The following is a 12,572-nucleotide window of genomic DNA, read 5'->3' as shown; positions in this document are numbered from 1 at the left end:
TCATCACTACTAATGACTAGTAACATATGACCAATACCACCATCATCACGACTAACAACCACATGACCAATACCACCATCATCACTACCAGCAACACATAACAAATACCACCATCATCACTACTAATGACTAGTAACATATGACCAATACCACTGACATCACTACTAACAACCACATGACCAATACCACCATCACTGCTATTAACGACCACATGTATATGTACATGTATGATCAATTATCACTACTATGAGACCAATGACCAATACCACCATAAAATTACTACATGTACTAACAATATAAACATGACAAACACTACCAACATCACTACAACCACCAAACAAATACCACCAAAATACAACCATAGGACCAATATATACCATCATCCTCAACACTATCAACAATCACACAACCACCACAACATGTACTCAGCACAGATAATAACAAACAACAACAAATCTGAAAAGTTACAGTACATGTACATCATCAACAACATACACTTCATCCTGACATCAGCTGACAGCAAATTCCTATGACATCATCAACAACATATACTTCATCCTGACATCAGCTGACAGCAAATTCCTATGACATCATCAACAACACAACTTCATCCTGACATCAGCTGACAGCAAATTCCTATGACATCATCAACAACATATACTTCATCCTGACATCAGCTGACAGCAAATTCCTATGACATCATCAACAACATATACTTCATCCTGACATCAGCTGACAGCAAATTCCTATGACATCATCAACAACATATACTTCATTCTGACATCAGCTGTCAGCAAATTCCTATGACATCATCAACAACACAACTTCATCCTGACATCAGGTGACAGCAAATTCCTATGACATCATCAACAACATATACTTCATCTTGACATCAGCTGACAGCAAATTCCTATGACATCATGAACAACACAACTTCATCCTGACATCAGGTGACAGCAAATTCCTATGACATCATCAACACAACTTCATCCTGACATCAGGTGACAGCAAATTCCTATCACATCATCTACAACATATACTTCATCCTGACATCAGCTGACAGCAAATTCCTATGACATCATCAACAACATATACTTCATCCTGACATCAGCTGTCAGGAAATTCCAATGACATCATCAACAAGGTCATCACTGGAGCATGGACTGTTTAACAAACCAATTTCAATACATCAATAAATCAAAAAATCTGATTTAAGCAACAGGCAGTAGATTTAACACTCATAATCCATCATTCCACCCGTAATTATGAAATTGAAAATTGTCGGCAGATTTCACAGTAATAATCCATCACTCTGTCACTAATTACAGTCTAGGATGTAGTCTCAATAATTGGCTACATAGTTTTTATGTTATCTTTACTCAGCAGACATAATCATGGGAAATATACAGAACCAGGTGTATTGTACTGACAATGTGACATGTAGTTTGTATAGATCTCATTTATTCTACCTGTTCAAAAAACAAGAATTTAAATTATTCTGCAATTAAAATCTGAATGGTTATAAATGAGGTATTTAACTAACCGGGTCAATGCACTTAATTGTCAGTTTGTCAGGTAATATAATTAACATTGTCATATGTTCATCATAAATTATTAGCGAATTATGAGAAAACCAAGTTGTACTGTTATAAAATGATTTGTAATTTTAAAAATGTATGAAGATAAATGGCAGCTGAAGTACATGTAAAAAGAAATCGATGAAAAACAGGAAAACTGTAGCTGACATAAATGAAAGGTATTTGATAATTGTGTGTTTGTTACTGGTATTACTCAAGGTAAATCTATATAAAATGGAATTGTGGATCATATATACAAGGTATATTTCTTTCAGCCATTTTATTTAAAAAAAATTCCTTTCACTTTATCTGTACAATCAGATTTATTACAATCTGTTGAACAATTAGCATTATTAACATTATTTATATTATTTTACAAAATATTATCTAAAAGTGTTTATTTGAAGGATTTACTGTTATCAAAGAAAACAGAAATAGCATAATTTATCAGAATTTATTTCCTAATCTAAGACACAACACATAGAAAATATTTTTTGGGGTGATTTTATCCTTGAGGTACTAAAAGTGAAAATACACTCTGATATAATTGACAAGATTGCAGAGAAAGTTATAAATGGTACAGAAGTGTAAAATACACCATGATATACATGTAACAGACAGCATTGCATAGAAATGTTATAAGCTGTATGTAAGACCCTGTGAGACAAATGAACTGACATTTGAGTATAGTCATAAAAATGCATGTCAAAACAGATTATCCCACATCACCAGAAACCAATATCAAAAGAAATAGGAATCGTTATAAATAAATTTTGTTGTGCCTCCATGCATATTAAAATATAATACACAGATGCAGACATTTAAAAGCCAAATTGGCAATTAGGATGCTATAAACAGAATTTGAGATTGAAAACTTCATTGAAATTTTACATGCCTGCCTCTTGCAGCCCACACACACACATACACACACACCTATGAGGCCGTGGTCATGGTACTCGTCATCAAATTACACCAATAAATTAGCTCAATTTTGAACAGTCTTTTCATTGGAAATACCATTACATCTCTCTTTGGCTGCTATGAATAATTGCCTTTTTTATGAGCGAGAAAAATACAAGATGATTTTCTATGAATACCTCTTTCTACTGAATTAATGTACAAGGACAGTAGACCTTTATTTCTCTAAAAATTGGATCCTTTTTCTATTTCTTACTAATACTATAATATACTTCATTTTTTTTTATCTAGAAGGCATATATGTAACTCAATATGTTATTCACTGATAAACTGCTGTGAAAATTATAATTACAACAACACTGTTTATTCCTGTATAAACACTATATGACAGAATTACTTCAGTAACTTGATTACCAATAGTTAGTCAACAAAACTAGTCTTTTTTCCAATGCTACTGTGATATGCCTTGATTTAGTGATGTGTCCACATTCTCAGATTACAGCCACAACTCATTCTGGGCATGTATACCTCCTACACATACTGTAAATCCGGTCTGCACTGCAATATTTGTCTGATTAGGTTACCTCTAAACGCAAACCTTAGATACAATTTTCTGGAAATTGCATGAATATCATATTGCCCTTCACACAGCTGTGTGGGAATCTGATATGTAATAGCTGAATCATTTAGAAATGAGCAGCACCTGGTGTAATGTATACTACATGTATATGTAGTTACATCATTTACATAGTTCATTTTCAGAATCACTTCCCTATCTGTCTTCATACATGTGTATGGTACATACTAGTAACATTTCAAGACTCGTTTAAATACCTACACTTACATGTACATGTACATTTACATGTTGTCTTTATAGTGAAGTCAATTAAAGATTTCCATGTCTTGTTTCTTTCACAGATAAATCTCTGAACGCCTCGTCAATTAACCATTTAAAATCTCTCAGCAGACCATAGATGTCTATGTACAGACACACTCTTATATCACTTTTAGAGAGTGGACGTACACATATAGATTTGTTACTTTTTTTAAATGCTAAGGCTGACAGATTTACACAATTCTAGAAGTGATTGATGATACACTTTTAGACACATCTCAAATAGAAAACTCGTATTTCTAACATTCACTGTATCAAGGCTACATATACCGAATGATGTCTTTTCTATATAAAGTGATATTTCAATCGTCTCAACTACAGACACTTAATAGCTACTCACTTTATAACCACAATCAGTTTATTTCAGTCTGGATGTGTTACCATAGCAACCTGGAATAACACATCCATACTTGTCTACAAAGGAACACAGACACTAGACAATATACATGGTAATCGCTTTACAACATCTGGTTGTGTCATTTTCAGTACGAAATGAAAACTGTACTTCTTGTCATAATTTTCCATAAGATTATTTTCAAAACAATTTTACCATCAAAATTCTTTCATCTATACCTGACAGTGTTATCTCTAGAGCACCTGTCTTTCAAGTATAAAATTCACACTAAAGCTCACATCTTTCATGTATGGAAATATTCACTTTACTATATACATACATGATCAATCTTTGCAGTCTTATGAATTTTTTCAACGATTTCTTTCGTCATAATTCATAATCAACAATCCTATTCCTACTAACCAATAGTGTCATCTTCTATAATAGGTTCTACATCTTCATATACAATACAATTTTTCATAATTTCTTCTCTAATAATTCACAATTAATATTCCATATACTATATTTTGTAGTGTCATATTCAATATAAGTTTTTGTAGCCATTGCAATATTTTACTTATGTTCCAATACGAGATGACTTCCTCAGTGTTAGGCAGTGTCAGGCAGTGTCATCTTTGATATACATAGTCATATCTCCTAGCTACATCACAATTTGTTTCCACTATGTTGTATTCCAGTTGTTCTTTTTATAGAAAATCAGGATATGAAACGACCCTACTCAGACAGCCAATGAAAAGACCCAACTCTGCCTACAAAACGACCCAACTGTACACATGAAACAACCCAACTCTGTTGATGAAACAACCCAACTCTGCCTACAAAACGATCCAACTCGGCCTATGAAATGACCCAACTCTGCATATGAAATGACCCAACTTGGCCTATGAAATGACCCAACTCTGCCTACAAAACGATCCAACTCTGCCTACAAAACGATCCAACTCGGTCTATGAAACGACCCAATTCTGCCTCTATATTTGCTGTACCTGTTATCAAGTCATTACTTCATGAATTACCTTATTCTAATGAATAATTCACTAATTTTTTTGTGTCAGTGCATGTCTTAATTTTGACCTTTTCATCTACCATGTATCACCTGTGATATTTACTTTATTCATTAATTAATTGGAATCCCCTGACAGTACTATGACTGATATCAGTACAGTAACATGTAAAACAGTTAATACTCTATCATATTAATTTAATGTAATTTCTACATTTGTATCTCTGGTTCATCCCAACTCTTGCGCCTAGATAAACAGTACACTCTGAATCTCACATCAACCTTTTATCATGTGGGGGTGGGGTGGGGGAATGAGACTGAAAACTAATTGTTGATAACAAATATTGAATGTAGGAATTATTCTTATAAAAAATATGTTTCCCTTTTAAATGCAGTCACTCCTACTCCAACCGGTTTCACCATACCTGCTTCAACCGGTAGACATTGTGCACTTTTTACAGTGTCCTATAGTCTATCCCTGAAGAAGGTCTCTTGTGTGAGACCCAAACGTCAGTGTATAAATTTCTAATAAAGCATATATTTATTCGGAAACTGGAGCTTGCTCTCTTTCATACTCATGCCACTGCATAGAAAAAATTGGAACAGATTTGCCCTCTCTTGAAATCTCTACCACCAACAAATTGTCTGTGTATAGCCTCTCTTATTGCCAGTGACAGTACACATACCGCAAATGACCTTTTTCAGTTGTTCCCTTCTGGCTGACGCTATCGATCTTTAAAAGTCAAGTCAAGTACATTTTAGCAACAGTTTCTTTCCACGTGTGGTTCAGTCACTGTTGTGATAATCTTTTAACTATAATTGTACAGTTTTAAAAGTCTGAACAGATTTATTCTTGTCTTATGTCACCAATTTTAAATATTTATCTTGTGTAAATAGTAAATTGTTTGTTTTAAGCAACATGGCAAACATTTTCCTAGTGTATTTTAAATGCATAATGCCAATAAAAATATATCATTATGTCTAATATTATTAATACTCATTCCTACATTAATATTCTCAGACATATCTCCTGTGAGATAACTAAGAAACCATGCTACTTCCATATGACTATGACTACCTCATTTTGTATTTAGTACAAAGAAGTATAGCGTACACAAGGTATTCTAAGGGCATTTCCTGTTGTATTAGGGTTTCATGCAATCTCAATGAAAATGAAAACAAAACTAAACTACTATTAGTGCTCTCTGAGAGTCTCTGTCAACAAGAATAGTTATGTTACTTATGGGTAATATATGGGGATCTGGTAAACTTGTATAGATTGCTATATTTTGCTACATGTACAAGGTACCTTCCAAAACTACTGAAGGATTCTCTGCAAAATATCCTAGGAACTCAGGTAGATTTTACCTAATCAGCACTCTGACAGGATAGCCCACAGTCATCTTGTAACTATATATGGGTTACATTTCAAGACACTTCAGTTCATGTCAACATGGTATTGAAACAATCATCAGATTCAACATGTCATCATTTTAAATCTCAAATGTTGACCTCTAGGAGGTGACACCTCTTTCCTGGCCTCTATTTAAGCAACTACTTTACATTAACAGGGTCACCATACATTCATTATGCTTTCTAGAAGGAAACATCTAATCCTGGAAGGAACGGAACACTGATGTACATTTATACTGAATTACGTGAATATTTCAGTTGTAATAGATTATCAATCTGTAGAGTTTTACGTTATATCAGTAAATTTCACTTAATTCTTAAAACACTGATCAGAAGAATACATGAGTAATTTCAATTACTGTCTGACATAGTTACCATGGTGACATGCAAATGAGGAGGAAATATCTATTATGCAATAGCTTCCTACATATGCAATAAAGTCTTCAAGGCTAATGACTGACAAGACAAAAGGTACAACATACTGTATTGCATCACACGTTTATACTTTTATTTGATTCTGTTTTTTTCATTTCCTGTATGTTAAAGTCATAAATTAGGACAGGGTGTCAGAGAAAGATGACAGAAATGGGTTTACGACATAAAGCTGATGCTGTCAGTTTTGACTATTTTGATAATTTCAGAATTCATGCATGGCTGACTTAAAGTTTGATGGTTGATTTCATCCCTATACTCTAAACAGTGGCAAGTCAGAATCATTAATACATCACTGATGACAATGATAAGATCTGGATCAACGATTTGCCTACTTTGGTGAGGATACCAAATGGCTTGTCTATTACTATGGTGATGACCTTTGACATCTCTGTCTGACTGCCTGCCTTATCTTATCCAATTTGACTGGATAGAAAACAGAGATTGCTCTTTAAATGAAGGAATACAATTTCTTTATGCCTGAATATACAACATGATAGACATGATCTCCTTAAAACAAAATTACAATTCTGTGGGAGGAATTTAAACATTTTTTACAACGTTTGGTAGTCTGTGAGTGTAAGAGTAAATTTTTGTCTTGAGTAGACATTCATGTCCTTCATTGATCTATTAAAGTAAATCTCACATTTCTTGTATGTGGGGGTTGGCAACAAGGTATCTTAATACAGTTTGCCCTCTGATCTTTAACTAATTTTTTTATGGAGAGACGTTAAGTAAGAACTAATACTTTATGAACATAGTCATTCTTTTATTTTCTGACTATTTAAAGACAGTGGAAATATTCATGCAATCTTTGGAATTCATTTTTATCAATCAAAATTTCTTTACGATAAATCTAATATTTCTTTTTGGGGCCTCAATCCTTGATAAAAATGGCGGCTGTCACTGAGTTTTGTGAAATATTGGCAGTATCAGATATTTTTATAGTCCAGAGATTTGGTTCTCTGGCCTGACAATGTTGTGTGTTGAACCAGATAACCAGTAATATGTTTACTGCACAGTTTGTTCCAGTCTGTAAGATATGACATCGTGCCAGCTATCAACCAGCACTCACGATCACGAGTCACTGACAGGACTGACCAAAAAAGATATCTTAATACAGTCTATGTTTGTGATGAAGTGGACTTTTGTTGAGAATTCTATGTACAGTAAATGACATTATTCAAATATACTCAATTTGTGTACTGGGCTTTCTTTATGTCTAAGACTAACGCCTTGTTTTATGACACTATTCTACCTATCACACTTTGAAAGTACAAACATGGAATTGACAATTAACAAACAGTAATACCAAACTTGAAATTAAAAGTAAAAAACTAAAATGTACAAATTGATATTTCAAAATTGAAATTTTGACACTTTCGATAATTAAACAGAAAATGGTATTCTATCTAAGTATGAACGAATCATCAATGTTTCTGATTATCAGAAATAAAATGGACACCCTCTGAATGCATAATATACAAGTGTTTCCTTTTCCTGGGATATATCATCATGTTTCAATTCCCTTTTCTATGAAATACCCGGTTATGTGGAATTAGGCCATGGTACATGTACATGATGTACATAAGGTTAACTATCACATCATAAGGTTAATAATCAACCAATGTGTTGGTTACAGTGTTACATCCTGTAGACAGTAGTTTTACCCCCATGGTTTTTTACCTGGAACCATGAACAACATGCTATGTATCCGGTAGTCTTAAGTCTTATCCTTCATCAAATCTGATTGGATACCACACTTGCATCCAGACTACTAGTAATAGCTATGACTATAGAATTATTGCAAAAATAAAAACTTTTATGTGTCTCAAAATGTAAAACAGTAAAAACACAATTATTTCTATCTCATCAAATATTGACAGCTTTAAAATTGACAACAGAACTATCACGGGAATTGTTTCTGATCATCAGTATTAAAACTAGTTTGGATCAATGGATGCCGATGTGGTGTCTAACTAAACGTGGAGGTGTATAGGGACTAGACTATATTACAAATGTAAAATATAACATGTATTTCATTTTCCTTGGGTAACCATCCTGTTTAGTCTATGAGATATACTTGTGTATGCTGTGTCTGGCATTTTGACATTAACAATATACCCCTATAACAAGACAGAGGAGTGACACAACATACCTTACAGTCGACACCCTGTTTATATTTCCTTTTTTTAAAATAATGTAGAAGGCAGTGGCCAATTGAGATGTTAATAATCAGCATAGTTATTTCCGGTAACTTAGTCTGGAGTAGTAAAATGCACTGTTACATAGGATAGCATAAACATTAAGTTAGTAATGACTATGACTACAGAATTATTGCAAAGAAGATAACAATCAGATTATGTGCCTCACCTTATGCAGGAGTTTTTCATCTTCTTTAAGTTTGGGTTTAGTGACTGGTACTCTTAATGGGGGCAACAGGTTGACATCTGGAGGGTCAGGGAAGTCTTTGGGACTTGATGGCACCATTAACCAGATGAAGAGACTACCAAGAAAGAACGCCATCGTAAAACCTACAAACACACCTTGTATGTATGGTGGAAGTGGGAGAATAAAGTATGCAAATACTAGCATAGTAACAACCAGCACTGGTATAAACGGGAATGGTTCGGATGGAACTATCATTGCTTCCAATGGTTTGTCTTCTTTGGGTGATTGTGGTTGTTCAAGTTTGAAATCTAAAAAATCACTGCATGGATCTGACACTGGACTGTCACCTTTACTGTCATCTGCATCACTTGTTTGTTTACTAAGTTTGGGTACTTCCACATCATGTCCACTGTCTTGTCCTACAGAATGGGCCAATAATCCAGAAAATGACATTGTAATGTTGTTTGGTTTCTTGTTGGCATTTGCATGTCGTTTGGGGCTGTCTGGTGCCCTCCTTGGAGGACTTCTGGAAAGGTCTCCCCGTGGACTCTGTAACCTTTCTTGACTTTGAGCTTTTGTTAGAAATGTGATACCTTCTGTTGCTGGGGTATCATAGTGATCGGAGACAAGGTCGAGGGCGTCTTCACCAAACATTAGTTCCGATGGACTATCTAGACTCTGAGTTCTTGAATTTAGACTATTATTACTACTCCTAGCACTACTTGACCTTGGCCTTCTATTCATTGGGGGACTTGGTGGGGGTCTGTCTTCAAGCTCCTTAGCTTCCTCTTCAAATAACTTACTGTAAAACGTCAAGGGATCACTAATAGCATCTTTTATTCCATCAAATAACGATTTTGTTTCCTCTTCTTCGTTCTCTTCCAGAGTTTCAGCACTAACAGTGATGAGACCTCGGTCAAATGACCTTGACTTCGTTGGTAGAGTGCTAGGTTTGGGTTTTTCCTTCTTTTCTGTCGGTTTTGGTTTAGAGGACATTGAGTACCCATTCTCACTACTGTTACTTAAGGTGTCACTTCTGCTTTGCAATGATGAAGTCCGTTTCTTTGGCTCTGTTACTATGGCAATCTCATCATCAAGGTCATCATCGTCATCTTGTGACATGAGAGGGTTATATCGAATACTTACTGATGGTAAGTTGGTTTTCTTGCTACCTTTCAGTGATGACAGTTTCGGTGCAGGAGGCCTTGGTGGGGGTACCCTCTTCTCTGTCATTTTGAAATACTGTTTTGTTGTATGTTACAGGTGTGTTTGTTCAAGTGGGTATTTCCACCCCTTCAAGTCATTTGTATCGATGGCATAAATATGGTCACTTCACATTCTGATCGCAATAGTGGTAATTGCCTCTCTAAATATCTGCACATCCCTGATTCACACTTACATTGGTCCAGTTCCAGAGATCTGAAAGATAAATATAGCCATGAGACACTACTACAAGAAGTTATCATTCGTTATATATTTGATCAAATTAATACGAATTGGTTACTTATTCAAGTAATTGAAGGTTAGTGTGTGCTACTGATAACGACACACGATTGAAGATACGTTACAAAGAAGAAGAAAGAAATATAAAACATGGGGAAACTGTCCTCCACCCGATCACTCTTAAGAAACTCTCTACGAGTAAAAGTGACATGATCTAAACATACATAGCAAGATACCACGAGCAGACAACGACTGGAGTTAGATTTGAAAGAATCGGAAAAGGCGAGTCGAATGACGATATCACAAAAACACATTCATTACTAGATCTCGACGTTTGTCAACTAATCTGTAAAATATGGATGAATTATGGAACTGTTAAATCTGGTCACTTAATAAGCTAAATTGACCATGAGAATGTTACGTATTATTACTGTCCACTGACCTTGGGTCTGCTTTGTGTACAAAATATCGCCACTCGCTCTTCTGTATGTGGTCTTCAACTGCTGATCACGGACGATGTAAATAAAAGCTCAAGTTACGATACTGCGCAAGTTGTTCGCGCAGGGGCGTTTATTAATAAAACTCTGCTCTGCCAGTTTCTTTCGTTTTGATATGGCGTTCATTTGTCGTGTCGGTAAAATTTCTCCGAAATTTTGAGATCAACCACATCTTTACGACCAAAATCACAGTCACCTCGTACCTCGTAGGCTGTCGAAAGACTTCAATCCACAATTAGAATCAGAATGGGATTTTTACTGAAATTCGGAATCTAAATATGAACTTGATATTGAAACCGCAACAAATGAATCGAAAGTGCTTCCATGATTATCAAGTTTTTTCATTCAATAAGAATGTTTTCCCAGTTATTAAAAAAAAAACACTAATAAATTTAACATTGTGATATTTCAGGCGCTTCCATACAATGTTCAAATGGCCCAGGGGATTACTGCCATCATAGTGCGCCATTATTTCACTCAACCATACGTGATTGGCTATCAGGGTTATCTCAGGACAACCCACAACTTATGCCAAACGTCCCAAAGGATATTGAATATGCTATAATATTTTAATTTCGTTTCACTGTCAACATAAATAGTATTGCAATGTTTTAGGATTGTATGTCCTATATGCATTTGTTGTGTAATGTAATTTGTTTTTTGAAAACATCAATTTGTGTCCCCTGCAGTCTTTAAAATGTTGATAAGTTAAATTAACAGGCCAGAAGTTGCACCTGAATTTGAAGTAATTCTTATTTTGCTAAGCCAAGTTTTAATTGAATCTCTGCTATCCTACAGATCTATGCAGGAAATAAGAGGTTGGTCCTAAGTTTTTTATTGTTTTATTTTATTTTTATTTTTATTTTTTATTTTTTTTTTTACAAAAATGGATAATATGAACAATGTGTTCATGGCGTTGTTAGTTGTTCAGTGTTCAATCCTGGGGAGGGGGGCACAAGGGGGTAAGAGATTAAATAATTTCAAAATAGTTCAACCAGTGCTTTGTAAGACAGAAAAGTCAGTTCAAGCATAATGCTTATAACAACTTTGAAAAGAGTTCTTTTCATTCGTGATGGAGCTTCTGAGATTCTGATATTCTTATTACATATTTATTTTTTCGATTGGTTTTTAAATTTCTTGGTTCCTCTACATGTTCTGGTCCCTTTCTGTTAACGAAACGCAGACTTCAAGAAAATATGACAGAGTTTAAAATACACAACGGCGAAGATGAAGATTCGGATAAAGCTACAAAACCAAATCCTTCAACTATTTGTGACTTTTCTCCGTTGGTGGTGCTAGGTGGCGCTCTTCAATCGCAATCTGAAAATGTTCCCATGAGCTTTTGCGGGAACAATAACCCCTCAGGTCAAAATTAATATACATGCGTCATGTTTCTAAAAATAGATTGACATTTTTACGAGTGAAAATCCATGAATTCAGAGGATATAGAAAGGGCATCTGGTTCCTATGGGGGAGCATACTGTATGATATATTATTGCCAGTCGTTTCAAACACTTTTGATCCGTAACAGGATAATTTCGCTTTTATCTATCGTTGACCAATAGAGAAAGACTACGAAAGGTTTACGCCATACGTCACTTCCTCTTTATTAAATACAAACTTCCGTGTGTTATTCAGCCTGGAAATC

At 34.8% G+C, this 12,572-nt stretch overlaps 1 protein-coding gene across 2 annotated transcripts in view; it reads right to left on the bottom strand.

Moving 5' to 3' along the window:
- LOC144435019 (testis-expressed protein 2-like) overlaps positions 1-11,060 on the bottom strand; it is a 30,623-nt gene extending 19,563 nt beyond the window's left edge. For both annotated transcript variants that reach the window (XR_013480872.1, XM_078123555.1), the window contains exons 1-2: positions 10,870-11,060; positions 8,967-10,403 (exon numbers count right to left, since the gene is read on the bottom strand). Coding sequence is in view for 1 of the 2 variants with exons in the window: in XM_078123555.1 (XP_077979681.1) it covers positions 8,967-10,217 (1,251 nt within the window). In the remaining variant the exon portion in view is untranslated. The remainder of the gene's footprint in view (positions 1-8,966; positions 10,404-10,869) is intronic.
- Positions 11,061-12,572: the final 1,512 nt, after the last annotated feature.

Source organism: Glandiceps talaboti, chromosome 5, assembly GCF_964340395.1.
Source record: "Glandiceps talaboti chromosome 5, keGlaTala1.1, whole genome shotgun sequence".
NCBI classification, from domain to species: Eukaryota; Metazoa; Hemichordata; class Enteropneusta; family Spengelidae; genus Glandiceps; species Glandiceps talaboti.
This window is presented reverse-complemented; position numbering and strand designations above follow the sequence as displayed.